General features: G+C 37.7%; 1 protein-coding gene across 1 annotated transcript in view; it reads left to right on the top strand.

The window, feature by feature from the left end:
• ABCA12 (ATP binding cassette subfamily A member 12) overlaps positions 1 to 18,451 on the top strand; it is a gene marked incomplete at both ends in the record, with an annotated part of 173,372 nt that overhangs the window by 60,088 nt on the left and 94,833 nt on the right. The window contains 5 exons of the mRNA XM_079782526.1: positions 458 to 611; positions 10,588 to 10,679; positions 12,708 to 12,805; positions 15,610 to 15,795; positions 16,264 to 16,442. Of these exons, the coding sequence (XP_079638652.1) occupies positions 458 to 611; positions 10,588 to 10,679; positions 12,708 to 12,805; positions 15,610 to 15,795; positions 16,264 to 16,442 (709 nt within the window). The remainder of the gene's footprint in view (positions 1 to 457; positions 612 to 10,587; positions 10,680 to 12,707; positions 12,806 to 15,609; positions 15,796 to 16,263; positions 16,443 to 18,451) is intronic.

The raw sequence follows: 18,451 nt of genomic DNA, 5'->3' as shown, positions 1-18,451 counted from the left end.
GTTCATATATACTCAAACAAAAGTAAATTTCATGTGAAATATACCACCCAGAGGGGAAAAAAAAATCCCTACAGGTTTTTATATATGCATATATTGTTATTTATTTTTTAAAAGATTAGGACTGTTCTGGTCATACTGCCTTCTGATTTGCTCTTTTTAGTTAACAATATATTATAAATATTTTCTATGTTATTTGACATTTTTATTGGCTGCATTGTCTTTTATTATATGGATACACTGTGATTTGTTTTTAAAACACTCTAGAAAACATTCTTGCAGCCATTCCTTAGAATAAATCCAAGGAAGAAGATTTCATGGCATTTTTAACTCTTTTGGTACGTAGGGGACCCAAACAGTCATAATCCAGAAGGTAATTTCCAAAACAGGGTTACTACATCTCTTTTCCTTCCCAGGTACATGTCATAGTGATGTAATTATTGTTTGTTTTAAATTTCAGGTTACCTTGCACCTCGAAACCTTCCTAGTACCGGCTTCTTCCCGTTCCTGCAAACCTTACTGTGTGACACAGATTCCAAATGCAAAGACACACCCTATGGCCCACAGGATCTGCTTCGCAGGAAGGGGATTGATGACGCGCTATTCAAAGACAGGTAGGGGCACTTCCCAAGTGTGTTCAGTTGTTTGGAGAGGTCAGATCTCATGAGATACCCAGGAAACCATCCTAGGCTAGATATATAACTTTATTTTATATACATATCTACAAATGGGATGCTTTAAATCTGAATGGACAGGTGGATACAAGCTGAAATTACCACGTGTATTTTAAGCATAATCTACTTTTGATGAATTACCCAAACTTTGCTTTTTAAACTGCGTGGCCAAGCAATCCTCCTTTATTCCCTAAAAGATTCTCTATCCCTCCTCAAATTGTCAGGGACACATTGCCCTATGACTTGGTCACGAGCATAAGATGTAGGTCAATGTCAAGGATACGATCTCCTGGAAGAATAATATTAATATTACTCTATGTGATACTTCCAGATATAACAGAAACTAAGAAATGCAAAAAAGGAAATTAAAGGTCTAGAAATCAAAGTAATAAAGTTGAGATTATATTTAATTGAACAACAACCTTTAAAAATGAGGTTAATGTGTGTCCTATTTTATGGTGTAAGCAGCAGCTGAAGAATAAAAAGAGAGACTCTAGACCATTTACCATCTTAATTTTCTTTTCTTTTCTTTTTATAATTTTATTGATTTTAGAGAGGAAGGGAGAGGGAGAGAGAGATAGAAACATCAATGATGAGAAAGAATCATTGACTGGCTGCCTCCTGCACACCCCCAACTGGGGATCGAGCCCGGAACCTGGGCATGTGCCCCTGACCAGAACTGAACCTGAGACCCTTCATTCCACAGTCTGACACTCTATCCACTGAGCCAAACCAGCTGGGACCCATCTTAATTTTTCATCATGGGATTCTAAACCGAGATATCCCAAGAGCCCACCTGTCTATAGAGTAAAACAGTATTATAATTTTAATTAACCATGAGATAATTTGGGTAGAGATGTATTTTTAAGTGTCTCAGCAAAAGTTTATATTTATCTATAATCAGAAATATTTGTTTCCAGAATTTTAATTTTAATTCTTTGGTGTGTAGCATCACTTCTCCTTTAATATCACCATCATTATTTTGGTCATCAAATAGTATGGGTGATACTTTAAGAGAGAGCAACTATGTGCTGATTAGTATATAATATAAATGTGTCAGGAATTGTCATGGGAAGTGACTTGGGGCACATAATTGTTGGGTTGCTAATTCACATTGGTTTTGTTGTTTCCATAAGTTATTTAGGCTTGATGCTTAAAACATTCTCATGTTCATTCATTTACTTATTAATTTATTTAAGAGGTAATGATTAAGATGTTTCTATGTGCCAGGTTCCATTCTAGGCACTGTGACACAGAGGTGAATCAGACAAATTCTCTACCCACTTGTCACTTGCACTCTAATGGAAGAACAAGCAAAACCAAAAGCAATCAAATAAATAAGCAGCATAATTACTGACAATAACTTTGATAGCAAGAAAATAACGCAGGTTAAGAGATAGAACTTGAAAGGTAGGAATTTGAGTGGTGAGAGAAAGTGGCATTGGGCTAAAGACCAACAATGACAAGGAGAAACCAGCACCAGCATGTGAACATCTGGAACAGAATGTTCCAGGCACATAAATAGCCAATGATCCTGAGGTAGGGACAAACATGACCATTTAGAGGAACAGAAAATCAGCTAATATGGCTAGAACATAGTGAGGAATGATGAAACAGAGAGGAGATATGCTGATAAGGAAGACAGGAGATAGCATGCAGAATCTAATATGTAGGGAAAGGAAGGGATCTGCATTTTATTTTTAGTATACAGAGAAGCCACTGGAAAGTTTTAAGCAAAGAAAAATCATGACATATTGTCTATGAGACTAACCTGTCCTAGGCATATACAAGCATCACCCCCATTAGCACAAGTTTCATTTCTCTGAAAGGAGACCAGAAGCTACTGAGAGCCTATGACCTCGTGTAGTCAGTGTAGAGGTAAGATGGTCTATGTGTCCCTATGTGAGAGGTGAGTTAGGTGTGATCTATGCCTCTGTTCTAGCAGGGGAGGTAAAATACTATATCAGTAACAATAATAGGAGAGGGTACAATGGAGAGCACCAGAAGGATGCTGAAGCTAACACCCTCCATTTTCAAACTTTCAGCTGGGGTAATCAGATGACTCTTCATGAAGGTTTTTTTTTTAAATATATTTTTTATTGATTTCAGAGAGGTAGGGATAGGGAGAGAGAGAGATATAGAAACATCAATGATGAGAGAGAATCATTGATGACTATCTCCTCTACGCCCCCTACTGGGGATCAAGCCCCAAACCTGAGCATGTGTCCTGACCAGGAATCAAATTGTGACCTCCTGGTTCATAGGTCGATGCTCAAGCACTGAGCCACACCAGCCAGGCTTCATGAAGAGTTTTGACTTGAGCTGGACATGTCATGACTAAGCAGTGGAGAAGATATGGGAATAATTAATATCTATTATTTGTAAATTAAATTATAGCTCCCCTCTGGGGCTTTATTCTTTACTTTTTTTGTTTTTAAATGAAGAACACAATAATGATGAGGAAAATAGTTAGCAATATCTAAGAAGTATATAAATATACCTCCCCCCCAAAGAAGTATTTTTGTATCTATACTAATAAAAGGTTAATATGCTAATTAGACCAGGAGACCTTCCGGGAGACCTTTTGGACGTCCTTTCAGGCAAAGCCATGGTGGCAGGGCCAAGGCAGAGGCAGTTAGGGGCAATCAGGCCAGGAGGGGAGGGCAGTTGGGGGCGAGCAGGCCAGCAAGGGGGGCAGTTGCGGGTGAGCAGGTCAGCAGGCAGAGTTAGGGGCAATCAGACAGGCAGTCAGGTGAGTGGTTAGGAGCCAACGGTCCCGGATTGTGAGAGGGAGTTGGACTGCTGGTTTAGGCCCGAGAGGGATCGGACCTAAACTGGAAGTCAGGCATCCCCCAAGGGGTCCCAGGTTGGAGAGGGTGCAGGCCTGGCTGAGGACACCCCCCTCATGCATGAATTTCATGCACCAGGCCACTAGTCTGATATAATAGAGAATCAAACTTATGAGAGTTGCCTGAGATGAGCCATTGAGTTAGTTTTGCAACTATGATTAAAGTCCAGGTTTATTTTATCTTCTGTTGATTATTCGCTAGACAGCTGACAATATCTGCTTTTGAAAATTTTATTCTAACCTCCAGATAGATTGTCTAGCTCAAGCTGTATATTCAGTATTTTTTCTAAACTACCAAGTAATTGGAGCTTAATTTGGAAAATTATGTACAATAATAAAATTGCATTAATGGTATTTCCCACCATGCTATTAACTTTTATGCTTTATATAGCCATGCAATGAAACTGAGCATGGTTACTGGGTAAGCCGTTCCACTAAATTGCTTCCCTTTGGTGAAGAAAGATTTGCCAGCACAGCCTCATTAAGAGACAAAATAGTCTTCTTTTTCCCTTTTATAAGTGAGAGGAAAAGTGCCATCTTTGGCCTCATCAAAAAAGGCCCACCATGTTTATTGTAATAGAATGCTCTCTGAAAGACATGATGATCACACTGCAGTCACTATTTGCTGGCCAGTTACCAAGTGTGCTTTGATGTATTTTTGCATTGGCACTGGCCTCCTGTCATTAAATTCATATTTCTCTGGGCATTAGCTTCAGGATGAGGTGCTTTAAAAATAAAATCCAATGCTACACTCAGCGTCCACTCTAACTAGCTGTCTGAAAAAAGAAAAGATTACATTTATGGGGTTTTTTTTGTTTTTTTGTGTTTTGTTTTTTTTTTGCTCCTTTGCACAATGGATGAGCCAACATCACAGGACTTACCCTTGTGGTCCTTCCTGCTTGCACTGCCTCCAAGAATACATCAGAACAGTGGGAGACCTGGCTGTGCTATTGCTCACACAGCTGGCAAATGGCAAAGATCATCCTCCAGAGCTCACAGGGTCATTATTTGGAGGAGTGATGCAGCATTCCTGCAGATCCTGGAGGGGAAATGCCTCTATGGCTTTGCTCCCTATCTCTGTCATGTCGACACTCATCCATGACCCATGATTCCCAAATTCATATCTCTGTTCCTATTAAATGGCTCCTTCTATAGAACTTAAAACAGAGCTAATCAGATTTTATTTGGGATAATTTTAGAGTGCCAAGACTTGTTTAGTATTTAAAAATATGTGTTTAGAAACTGACCTGGAGAGATTTTGGGGAATGTAAGTTAAGAAAAAGTAGAGTAGCATGTCTCTTCATTTGCCAAAAAGATGAAATAGCCTGTATAGGTCAAACACTGGACTGGATTAATTTCAGTGTAATTTATAGTCATTTGGTAATCATTTTAGTGAGTATTCATGTAAAAATAAAGGTTCATTTTTTATCAGAAAACAAATTTGAGGTATGTCTTAACTACAATGCATATATATATATTCAAAGTCTCTCCTAATATCAAATACCCTAAGACAAAGCAACATACTAAGGTATTTCTAAATCTTAATATCTTAACATCTTAACTGATATATATTGATGATTGGGAAGTGGTCCACTTAGAAAAGAGGTATATTTTGAACATGGACAGGCAGGATTATATCTGAAGCATGAATGACCCTGAAGGAATAAAGTCAGGATGAAATTAAAAAAAAATGTTTAATTTTTTTTTATGAATGACTTCTACTCAGGAGTAGACAGGAAGGACAACTGCAGCAAATCACCAAGAGGCCCTTGATGCCATTGCAAGTCCTTATTTGTAGTTATAGGTTAATAATGGATGTCATCTGGACATTCATGGGATCAAATGGGTCTAGAGCACTTCTTGCATCTTCTTTCCAATGGTCACTAGATACCCATGTAACTATAATTATGGGGAGAAATAGAAAAATAGAAAAAGTTAACTAGTCCTGAGAGAGAAAAAAAGAATTTCTGAATTTTCTTTTCAGGATTTGCCATATGTGTCTGTTCTGGTAGGAAGTCCTTTTATAGACAGAATGTACCATGGCACACATGGATAACACCTACACAGGTAGTCTTTCCACTCACAGGAAACACAAGGACACCCAGTAGAAGTGCATAAGATGATCTAGAATTTATAGCAATGTGACATTTCCCAAATGTAACTGTTGTTAGACATGTCTGAGAAGAAGTAAAATCTACTCTGGGCCTGTTTTTTCTCCTAGTACCTTAAATTTAACATTTTGAGACCAAGGTGTTTCTTTTATTGAATTCCATTCCAAACTAGAGCCATTTAGATACCACTGAGGCAGAATCTACTTCTGTACCATCTTAAGGAGAGGCCCTTAGCCATCTCTATGCTACTGTACATATGGTTGGGTCCAGCAAAAGGTAGTTAAATTGTGCCATGGGTCACCTAGAGATTTGAGTCAGGCTTTCATGCCTCACCCAGAAGGTTAATTTTCTGGACTCAGGAAGCTCACATGCTGGTCTCAGGGACATCTAAGTTTTGCATAATACTCTAAAATACCTCTAAGAGGTATCCAGTATGAAATACATTCTCTAAGATTTCCTTAAAACTATTCAGAGTTCCAGAATAGGACTTGCAAGTCTCCTGAGTTGGTTTTAGGGAGTGGATGTGGGATGAGTCATCATGGAGTAAATCCGTATCTGTCATAGCCTAGTGGAGGGTTTCTTGACCTCAGCATCATTGCTCCTTGTGGACAGATAATTTTTGTGTGTCCTGTACATTGTGGATGTTTAGCAGCATCCCTGGCCTCTACACACTATATGCCAGTAGCACCACCCCCTTCTAGTTGTGACAATCAAATATGTCTTCAAACATTGCCAAATGTCCCCTTGGGGTTTGGGAGGGAATTGTCCACAGTTGATATCCACTGGTCTAGTAAAAGGGTAAAGGTAAATTTTTAAGGTAGCAAATTTTAAAGAATTAAGGTCCTAGAATCTTGCTCTACAAGAAACACAAATGACTGATTTAGCAGCTCCTGTAATGTGTTCCCATTGTTCTCTATGCATGTTCCTGCTTAGCTAGTACAATTAATGCACAATTCCTGGTTTTCTTATTTGATTTGCTCATTTATTATATATGGTGTGAATTTAATACATTTGGTGAGTTAATGAATGAATATGATGGGTACAATGTCCCATTATACATTAGGGTCTGAGATGTCATCCCTGGGATTTTTCCTCTTTCAAGGACCTTTGCAGAACAAGATATGCAATAGTGGAGGGCAGACCAGGCTATGTAAAAAGGATGCTTCCTTAGCTATCCATTCTTCCAAGTGATAGACTTTATTATCTAGTATTCAATGCTTGTCCTGTGCTAAACACCCTGCCATCTGCCAACACAACACATTGCAGAGTTTTCTCAAGAATTTTAAAGTCTATGAAGGGGAAAAGTGATCATTACTACAAATGGAAAATTCCTGTTATAAGTAAACTGATAAATTAAATAATAAAATGAAGAAGGTGTTACAAAACCCTGGATGAGGTCCTTTGCCTTGTCCCAACTCACTAGCCAATGCTTACAGGTTCCAGGTCTATGAATAATAGGGGTGCATTCCGTTGCTGTCCAGAGATGTTGAAGGTTCTAGTGTTCTAGAGGGGTTATATGTGGAGCATAGATGTATCAGCATGGTACTTTGGCTCCATAGTAAGGGGTAAGGCTGTGTCTCTGCACCATCTTTTGTGGGTACTTTGAAGTTTAATATCAGTGAGTGCCTATGATGATAGGGCCCAGGCAGCAAGTATTCACAACAACCTTGCAAAGTAACTATATCATTCCTAATTGTCAGATGAAGGAAGCAATGACTGAGGTATTTTAGGAAGAGGCAGAGCTGAGATTCCAAAGATATTCTGCTACACCCCAGCAATACGGTCGCTTTTCATTTAATCAACCATCTGAGCTTGTGGTCCAGTACTGTGCTAGGTGCTTAGAATAAAAAAAAAAGAATGAATGAGACATGGTTCCTATTTCCAAAAATGTCACAGCCTAAAATGGAGAAGTGGTAAGAATAGGCACACAAACATAAAGCACTTAACATTGGTATAAAATAAGTATGTAAAAGTGCTGAAATTGTATCGAATAGAAGGAAGGGTGCTAGCTCTCACCTACCGTTTTAAGAAGCAGATAACGCTCTGTCTATACGATCATGCTAATTACAAAGTTCAGAGATTACCATGATTAATTCAGTAAGACCGGTCAGCTTGCTGCCCTCCTTTAGTAATTTAATGGAGAGTTAATAGAATTAATTACCTTTGCCTGGGGGAAGTAGCTGTGTTTCAACTTATAACCTTAATTTATCTTTTTACCCACAACACTCTCTGTTTTACATTTATTTTGTGGTTTCCATTTTAAAAGTCTAAAAACAATAGGTCTTTTTGTGTGCAGTGATAGTGGACACATGCCATCATACCACACCGTGTAAACGCAAAGTAAAACAGGAACACCTGCAGGCAGACGAATGTTAAAGCACACATGCTATCCTGAACTCTCGCCCAACAAAAAGACCAGCCAAGACCACATCAAAAGAGATGGATCACTTCTTCACTCATGTTACATGGAATTTATTCCTGGGAGACCATGGAATCATGGACACGCCCTGACCAGGACAGGTCCCGTTAGAAAGAGGCCTCCTTGTCTGGAAACAGCCATTTTACTATTGAGCAAATTCAGAACTGCTGAGCCAGCAGCTTGCTGGGAAGGGATGAGTTTGTTTTTCTTTGGTGTTTAGGGCTCTTATCTGAGTGTGGGAAGATGGGCAAGGTGTCCTCTGTAGAGTATATGCAGCTTTTCATTCTCCAAGCTCACACTTTCTTAGTTTCCTATTGCCTCTTCTCCCTCCCCTCCCAAGTTACTATTCAGTCTCTTTTTGCTCTTGTTCTTTCTTTATTCACTTTGATCGTCATTTTCCCTTTTGTTTTTGTTGTTGTCCCCAATCCTTAAAATTTTTATGTAGGCAGTTTTTCCTTGTATTTTCGAAATGCGTTGATACTCAATAGTCTTCCTTACAGTATTTCAAAGTGAACTAAAAAAATGTTGATGAAAAGAAAAGTGAACCTGACTTTCTCAAACTTCTACATGAGAGAAGGGAAAGGTTCAGGTCAGTTCTTATTTTTATCTGAATAGCTTCCCATCCAAATAGGCAGCATGAGGAATGTAAAAATATTTAGGGGAATATAGTCATGGTCATGAATAATTCAAACGTACATTAAGAATGCAAAACTTTTGAAGCAAAAGGTACATTTTATAGAGAATATTGAAAAACAGCAACACTAGGGAATGAAAACAAATATTTTCTTATCATGGGTACTAAAAGGACACACTGAAAGAAAAAAAGCACAGATTTCCCCCCCAATTACTAATCACAAAGTGCCCTGGTATCAGGATTCAGATCTTGTTTTTAAAAAGAAAGTCAAATGGAACCACAGTAGTTAGCAGAACTTCTTGCTTTTCCACCGTTATCTTTTTATATCCATCCTCATGTACCTTAACTAAGCTTTTATCTATACTAATAAAAGCCTAGGTGGCCCTCGTCCAATGTCATCACAAGATGGCCGCCACAAGATGGCTGCCACAAGATGGCCACGTGCACAGTGGAGGCAGGGCCCAGCGGCTGCTCTGCATGGTGAGGCCTGGGGGTCCCACAGCTCCGGGTGGTGTGGAGGAGGCCCGTCCAGGCGTCTCTGCCGCTTCACATGGAAGAGGCAGGTCCCAGTGGAGGAGGCGGGTCATGGCAGGGGAGGGCAGTTGTGGGCGATCAGGCCATCAGGAGAGGGCAGTTGTGGGCGATCAGGCCAGCAGAGGAGTAGTTAGGTGTCAATCAGGCCGGCAGGGGAGCGGTTAGGGGGCAGTCAGGCTGGCAGGCAGAAGCAGTTAGGGGCAATCAGGAAGGCAGGCGAGTGGTTAGGAGCTAGTGGTTCAGATTGTGAGAGGGATGTCCTACTGCCGGTTTAGGCCTGATCCAGTAAGGATCAGGCCTAAACCGGCAGTAGGACATCCCCCGAGGGGTCCCAGACTGGGGAGGGTGCAGGCCAGGCTGAGGGACAATCCCCGCCCCACCCACCCCCGTGTATGAATTTTGTGCACTGGGTCTCTAGTTTATAAATAATTACACAATGTCCACTAATGTTTAGAAATTCTGAAAAATATTCATATCCTGGTATCTGGACTGATTTTATTCTTAAAATATATATGCATTTATTTTATGCACTTCCTTATGTATTTATTTTTAAATTTAAATTCTTTAAGTATATCCAGTTTTTAAGAAAATATGATTATATCCATTTTAATAATAATCAACTAAACAGACAATGAGTTTTTTTAAAAAGAGGGTTCCTATATTATGGGGATGGCCAAGACTGTTTTATTCCAAAGCTAGTGTAATCACGTTGTGCAGGGATTCCTGGCATCACAGTGCTATTATTGCCCGGCTGATAGATTCAGTACAATTAAAAATTGGCTGATATCATTATTCCTTTAACACCTGGTGCCACCTGTAATGACACAGCCCATAGTGCCTGGAACAGACTAGATACTCAATAAATGTGCTTTCTTTTCCTTCTTCTTTAACTCTGTCTTGCAAGCACTCATCTTTGATAATCTTCAAAATGCCATCTGTAATTTAATATGGAAGTGTGGGTTTTTTTTAAAGTTGATAAATGAACAGACTTTTGTTTCTATCTCTTTAACAACCTTGGACTCTTATGTATTTATAATCCATTATCTTTTTGAAAGAAAAATATGTTATATATATTCAATATTTAGCTCCAACCTCTTTTAAAAACAATTTCCTTTCTATAAGATTAAAGTAAAAATAACCCCTTTAAACCTCATCTAGGCCATTTTTTTCTGGATAAGATTTACTTTGTCGGATATATTACATATTCACTGGTGTATGGTTAGGTGAGCTCTTCCAACTAAAATCCTAGAAAGCAGATTAAAAATGTGAACGTCCTCTGAGAGCCCTGGAATCTGCCACATAATACATTGCCGTAACTAACTGAAATTAATGTGGGCGAAGTTATAGAGTTCTTGCTTTTTCTTCTTTAGTGTGATTCTGAGAAAGTCATCCAACCTGCTGAAGGGCAGCGATTTATCACTCCAGAGCACTGAAGTTCCAGAAAGGAGACACACATCACCAGGTAAGCTATTCTCTTCCCGAGTTTAGAACAGGTTTTGGAACATCCGGTAAAGGCTTAATCTTTAAATGTGTTTATACTTTTAACTTTTCAGCAATATGGAATGCCTAGAATATCCCTAAGAGATCTGTTTGTCATGGTTGTCTTAAGTGTGGCAGTGCAATTACACAAAGTTCTTGAGAATAATTGGAAATTAAGTCCTTAGTGAAATACTCTTTGAGAGCAAAAGCCTAGTTGGTACTCATATATTGAGAATTACAGACTTTGCCTGAATTGAGTAGGGACTCTGTAGTTGTCTGTGAGATGTTGCTGGGATGGTACAGAAAACAACTCAGAAATAAAAATTATTGAGTAGAATCGCAGAGATTTATCCAGATTTCCCATCTGACAGATGAGGACTATGGCCCAAATAAGGTTAAGTGTGGAGACAACAGTCATCCAGCAGACCTGATGGACTCTTTCAGCTTGACCCTTATTCTTCCAATTCAGCACTCAGAATCAGTTACCAGTGTGGCTGTGTACTTCCTTCATTCATAGTGGGCTCGTGGTCCTCAAACTTTAATGAGCAGGAGAACTGAGGCTAAGCTTCTTGAGCCTTAGCCAAGTGATTCTGATGCAGCTGGTCTTGAGAAACACGCATTCTTGAAGGCACAAATTGAGAATATTCTTGAAACAGCAGAACTTTTTTACATACATTTGACAATATTTATTGGGTGGCAGCTATCAGTCCCACTGTCCTAGGTCCTGGGGACATACTAGTGAACGAAACAAAAAATTCCTGTATGTTAGAATATGATTCTATTTGGGGGGGGAAAAAGAATACCATGGGACATTTAAGATTTTGTGACACTAAATAACACTCCAATACAAGTGGATGAACCAAATGAGAGAAGTCCTGTGTTAATGTGGTAGGTATATGGTGAGTGGCTTTGAGGAGTTAAGGTTCTGTTGTGAATGATCCATTTGCTGAATAGGTGAAAGCACAGTGGAATAAAAGCATAGTGCTGTGGTCCAGTAAGCTTTGCTTTGCTTGATAGCCGATTATGTTTCTTACCCTGGCTAGTCATCTTACAGAAGTAGTGCCAGGGTTTAGAGAAATTTGTTGGTAATTTAATAAATTTATTGGGGTGACACTGGTTAATAATACTATATAAGTTTCAATTGTGCAATTCTATAACACATCTGTATATTGCATTGTATGCTCACCACAGTTGGTAAATTCTTCAGCCCCATGAGGACTATAATAAAGCCTAGGACCTAATGCTGATAGGTTACTGTATCTATCTTTAACATTAAAATTCTTTGCTGTGAGAATAGCAAAGTATGTCTGTCCAAAAATTATAAAAGTTAACAGATTGGCTTAATGAATACCCATGCTATAGCTATGAGCATACTCTCCTAACTAATGCTCCTAATCCAGAGCTCTCTGCCACATTCCATATAGTCCTAGCTGAGGTCATTTTGGGAATTACTTAAGTGGAGTATACTGTAGTCTAGACTAATTGCTTTATCCCATTTATTTGATCTGAAATATCATTCAGAAGCCACTTTGGGGAGGAGAGAATTTATGGCCCTAGGCAGATTTCAGCCTCCCAATTGAATAATTAAAAAGAAAACCATTATCACCAGATGTACATTGGCAGATCCTTTGAACAGATGTTGGATATGATGGATCTGTGGAGCTGGTGGAGGCACCTCACATCCTCTAGGCCTGCACAGAAATGATTCCGTTTATTAGGCAATAATACTGGTGATGAAGTTTAATGACATAAACTGGAATGAAAGCAAATCACGTCTAAAATGACTGGAAAACAACCAAGAGCAGAACAAAACCATCACAATTTTATGTGAAAAGAAAAGCAGATTAAATTTGCCATTTTGTCAGAATGAAACTTTTATGGAAGGTGCCTATTTGAGCACATTCTCACTGTGGGGTATATGAGGGCACAGTGGTATTTGTGGATTCTTATGTGAGCCTGCCTATTATTGTGTGTGTGTTTAGCATCTAATCTGTTCTTTCTTCTACTACAGCCACTGTATTTCCCAGTCCACATTCTCATTTGGAAAGTGCTGGAACAGATACCTTCAATGGAAGTCAAGTCCTTGCCAGGATCCTTGATTTGGAAAAGGTAATTTCACTCAGTTGTGTAATGAACTGATAATAAAGAACAGTTGAACAAATGCCTTTTTCATTAGGAGAGGGATCTCCCGGATAGGAAGAGGTTTGGGCCATCTTTCCCATTTGGAGTAATATCTCAGGAATATTCTTTTGTAAGGAGTTCAGTAAAAAAAAGCTTAATTTTGAGACATTCTGAATTCTTTAAGGTCTTAAATATTTATTTACTTCCCTGTTAAGTCCCTTAATCAAACTTAAGATTTTCCTTTAATAAGAAAAAAGGTAGTATTATATGTGATCTTTTCATTTTCTGAGGCAGGAAAGGAAAAAGCTACATGAAAGCAAACAAAACTGTAACACTCATTAAGCTTGCTGCCTCACTCATACTAATGCCTTTGGAAAAATTGGAGCAACAAAAATATCTCTCTAAAGTAGTAACATCCTTTTCCTTAGCAGAGTTTAGGAAGCTTATCTATGGTTTCCCCTCTATTTATTAGTCATTTACCTGAAGATTCTAGATTGCAAGTTAATACACATAATTTCTATCAAAGGTGTAAACTGGCATCCTGGAAGTGTGTGTGTGTGTGTGTGTGTGTGTGTGTGTGTGTGTGTGTGTGTGTGTGTATACAGAGATGTTAAGAGATTAAACTTAAATGTATTAAGACAGACAAGGTACTCTTCTATTAACTCTACTTTTTCTTGTTGTCTTTTATCCAGCCAGATTCATACATTTAGGTTATTTGTTTGGCCCCTATAGGCATTTGAGTCTTGCTTTACTAGTATGAGTTCTTCAGAAATTCAGAGGAGGTCTCTCTCTCCCTCTCTCTTTCTCTCTCTTTCCCCCTCCTCCCAGCACACAAGCATTTTAAATAATATACCCATGTCTTTATGTAGAATACATTTTTCGTATGAACATATCTCTAACTTTTATTATATTCCAGTGACTATAACCACTGCTGCTTAATATGCCTGTATTAGTTACCCTTGAGTTTGCATTCTGTATAAATAAAGCATCTCAATAAACTGGTTATAAACCAAAGGACAACACTCAAAAATGAATGCCAGGAAAAGGCACCATACCCATCAAAGCAATTCAACCAGTGCTGGTTGAAATATAAGACTTTCCCCTTCAGTCCAGTCTAGATGCTAAATATCTAGTTTCAATAATAAATAACAGTCGAGATTCCCAAAGCACCCTGAGTGGCATAGGAAGCCTCTGCTGTGCCCAGTTATTCTAACTTAAAGCTTTCCCCTCAAATCAGGCTCGTGTATAAACCAGGGGAAGTTGTTTTATTCCATTCTATTTCTTCCATGTTGGTTCCTAAAAGCAATCATTCTTGCATTGGCTCAGTTAAATTCTTTAATATCTAGAAGAGCAATGCTATCCTCCAAAATACCACTTCATCGTGTTGAAACTCCCAAGTTCTCTTTCTCATATGGAATAAAATTTCAGAATTTTGTAAGGCAGCACAGAATCATATATCCAGTGAAAATAAGTCAAAAATGAAATTTCTATGTGTAGATACATATTTTTAGACTAGTTAGAGCAGGGAAGGGATGTAAAAATTAGGGTGACATATTGATGCCCATATCAGCAATCTCTGATTCCTCCCTCTTTTTTCTTTACTGCTTTTTGCAACCCTTGCAAGGATGAGTAGAGAAATCATTTTGGGGTGAGTTTATGTGCAATGTTAGGGAAGAGATATAGATGAATGATTAGAAGACCTGGCACTTATATCCTAGAATAAGCAGATCCTGTTTTGTTCCATTACATTTAGAAGTTGTGTCACTGGAGGGCAGAATATAGATTCTGTGATGTAACTTAAGATGAGAATGAAGTTAGTTGATCATTACTTCACATTAGAATTAATTATTAAGAAAGACCCATTAAATATTATAACTAAATATAATTGGCTCTATAAATATCTAAGCAAGTTCAATAATAGGAAATGTGATCAATATTGTAGCTGAAAATATTGCTGCACCTGTGACTGGTCAGTATTGTGAAATATATGGGGGATTTATAATTCCATAATGAAAATGCTTTCCAATTATTCCTTCATATACATAATTCTTTTTTTTTTCTTTAAATTTTTTTAATTGATTTCAGGGATGAAGGGAGAGGGAGAGAGAGACAGAAACATCAATGATGAGAGAGAATCCCTGATTGGCTGCCTCCTTTATGCCTCCCACTGGGGACTGAGCTCACAATTTGGACATATGCCCTGACCGGGAATCGAACCATGACCTCCTGGTTCATAGGTTGATGCTCAAACACTGAGCCACGCAGGCTGGGCTTTATGCATAATTCTTAAATAAATAATTGCTTTACAAATGAAACATAACCCGTTTTTCCACTTCTCTGAATAAATACTGTTGGGCTTGAGAATAAACTCTTATGCTGCTACCTTTTGGAAGTCTTCTGAAGATCATGGCCAGTTTCCCATTAGGGGTTACAAAGAGTTAGAAAACCTGAGTCTCTGCTGCTAAATACCAAGGAAACACTAAGCCTTTTAAGCCTGACGATTTTTGTCAGAAAAGATCTGATGCATTTAGGTTCTCTGGTCAGAGACAGGAAATGAGTTCAGTTAAAAAAATTATATAAAAATCACTTAAATTGTAACAATGACAAAAATTACTGCATTCACCCATTTGATGACTCTTCATGGGTAAGCCTAGTGTCTTTTAGTGTTATTTTGCTATAATGCAGGAACTTAAAATGACTATTGCGAAAATAGATTTCATTAAAGACTGGAATACTTTAATGTCTATATTTTACTAACAAAATTATTCCACTCTTCTCACACACATTTTTAGCTATTAAATCAAAATTCAACTTCAGAAGACATACGAAGAGAACTGTGTGAGAGCTATCCAGGATACACTGCTGATTACACCTTCTCTTGGACCACTCTAGGGAAAAATGTTTTAAACAAATTTTGCCTGTCCAATATGACCCTTTTAGAGTCTTCTCTCCAAGAATTAACAAACCAGTTCTCTCAGGTGAGTGTAAATATTTTATAATAGTAAACATTTTCATATATGAAGTTTTAAGGTCTACTTAAATAATAAATACAAATAAATAATATACAAATAAATATTATAAGGTCTACTAATGGAATGAGGGAAGATATGACTGTACCTCCCAAACCAGGTCCTAGAGAAAAAATAAAAATATTACTCAGGAGCTAATTTTATTTTAAGAAATTAACCTCCAAAAATGCAATTCCAAATATAGCTCTGTTAACCAAACTTTAAATATGCCAATTTCTGTAGGTATAGGGAAAATGCAATAATGTATAAGTACAAAAGAAATAGTGATTGTCTTTTCAAGTAAAGGATGACTTCAAACTGACTAAAAATTTGAGAGAATGGCTTATGTGAGAATCTAGATGTCTATAGCAATAAGCCATGTGATCACAAGTGTTGAAGTCTCATTTTGTCCTGTTTGTGGTTTTATTTTTTTTAAAGATATCAAGGGACCCCAATAACCAGAAGACAGTTTTTCAGGATATGGTCACAATCCTATCCTTCTTCTCAAAAGTGCAAGAGCAGACAGCTGTGTGGCAGCTTCTCTCTAGTTTTCCAGATGTGTTTCAGAATGACACGACACTAAGCCATGCATTTGATGTTCTTCGAAATGCAAACAGGTAAGAAAATGTAAGGATTGAGATATCACTATTTACAAAAAAGAGTCCGTTTTTAAAAATATTACTTGTGAGGATCATTGGTAGGTAGGTAAAATTGGAGCAAATAACCCTTCAGCACCTTATTGCAGATTTTCGTAAATGAAGGTAAAGGTATTAGTTAAGCAAGAAGAACCACACATTAAGGTCATTAGGGTTATCAAAATGTACATGAGAAAGTGAGGAAGAACACTAATGTTAACAACTGGATTGTCAGTTGGTATCCCTGAGCTTCTGAGAAAGAGATGTATAGCAGGACCAATGGTAGACTGGAACATTGACTCAGGTTCATTCAGGGACAAGAGCTCCATGTATATAGCATGTAAACTACCCAATAATAAATATTGCATTGGGTTTTGGTTGACACCATCCAATATGAAACAAGCCTGTTTATTCGAGTTTTGAACTGAGTCGCCTCAAAGGGATTGGTCTCCCTCCTGTGCTTCCAGGCTGTACATGCTCTTTCTGAGCCTGCATATTGGGTTGGCTTTATTTGACATATGGAACACAAAAACTGGGAAATTTTTTGCAGAAGAAACCCCTTTAAAGGTTGCTTTCCTTATAAGAGACCACAGTATGGACAGCATTTAAAGTTTAATGGAATGGCACTTAGGTTTTGATTGTCCCATCTAGTTAAGTTGAAAATGAGCATTAAAAAAATCAACAATAACTACATCAACTATCAATTATTGAGTCCCATTACATACCAGACAGTTCACTGGGCCCTTTATAAATATCACATTAAGTTCTGCAAGTAAACTATTATTTATTTTATAAATGAGATAACAGATGGTCATAAAAATTAAATATCTGATGATCATGCAGGTAGGAGGGTTTAAACCTGAGTTTTCCAACTCCAGAACCCAGGCCTTCTCTCTAATATGTCATTAAGAGTACACTGTAGTCCATCTCTAATGTCTGAAGCACCAGAAAACAGTGTTCTCATCTTCTTTGGAAAGCTTCCAAGAGCTTATGTTTATTCAAAGACCTTATAATAAACCCTTATGCTGGCACATTAATCTCACAACATTAAATCCTCACCACAGTGCTTTGAGATAGAGACAACAGATATCCCCGTTTTATAGAAGAGGAAATAAAACCTCATGGAGGTCATATGATTTACCCAAGGTTCTACAATTAGTAAGTAGCAAAAACAGGACCTGAACTCAAGGAATGTAAGTCCCATGCTCTTTCCACAATAGCATGTCATAACTAATTTGTAGAAGGAACAACATATTAGAAAATTTGATTCTCTAGGTTGGTCCTCATTTTAGCATGTAGGGAAATTTTTACTCACCCAGAATTTTATACTCGATCCTCGTACTCCTATTTATATTCTGTCTTAGAAAGCAAACAGGAAAATCAATTAAAGGTGAAGAGAAATTGTATGAATGTATAGTGTAGCAATTAAAAAAGTCAAAATAATATTCAGACTACAGTAAGATATTGCTACACACTCACTAGAATGGGTAAAAATTTTAAAGATGGACAACCCCAATTGTTGGCAAGAATGTAGAGCAAATGGTACTCTTATAGCTTGCTTGTTAAAGTGTAAAATGATAAAACCATTTTGGAAAACAGTATGACAGCTTCTAATGAGGTTAACAGTAGATCCATATAATGTAGCATTTTATTCTTGGGTGTTTACCAAGCAAATGAAAATGTATGCCCACATGAAGACTTCTATGCTAATGATTATAGCAGATTTATTCATGATAGCTAAAAATTAGATTATAAAAACAAATATTTGTAAACAGAATGACAAAAGTATAGTTTATTTATACATTGGAATTCTACTCAATAATAAAAATAAACAGATCACTGAACCACACAAGATGAATAAATCTTATGAATATTATGCTCATAAAAGAACCCAGGCCAAAAAACCTCCAACATACAGAATTTGTAGATATTGTATGATTTTATTTAAATGAAGTTCCCAAATTTATTAAATTAATCTAAAGTATTAGAAA

This window comes from Cnephaeus nilssonii (genome assembly GCF_951640355.1).
Source record: "Cnephaeus nilssonii genome assembly, chromosome: 10".
NCBI lineage: Eukaryota > Metazoa > Chordata > Mammalia > Chiroptera > Vespertilionidae > Cnephaeus > Cnephaeus nilssonii.
This window is presented reverse-complemented; position numbering and strand designations above follow the sequence as displayed.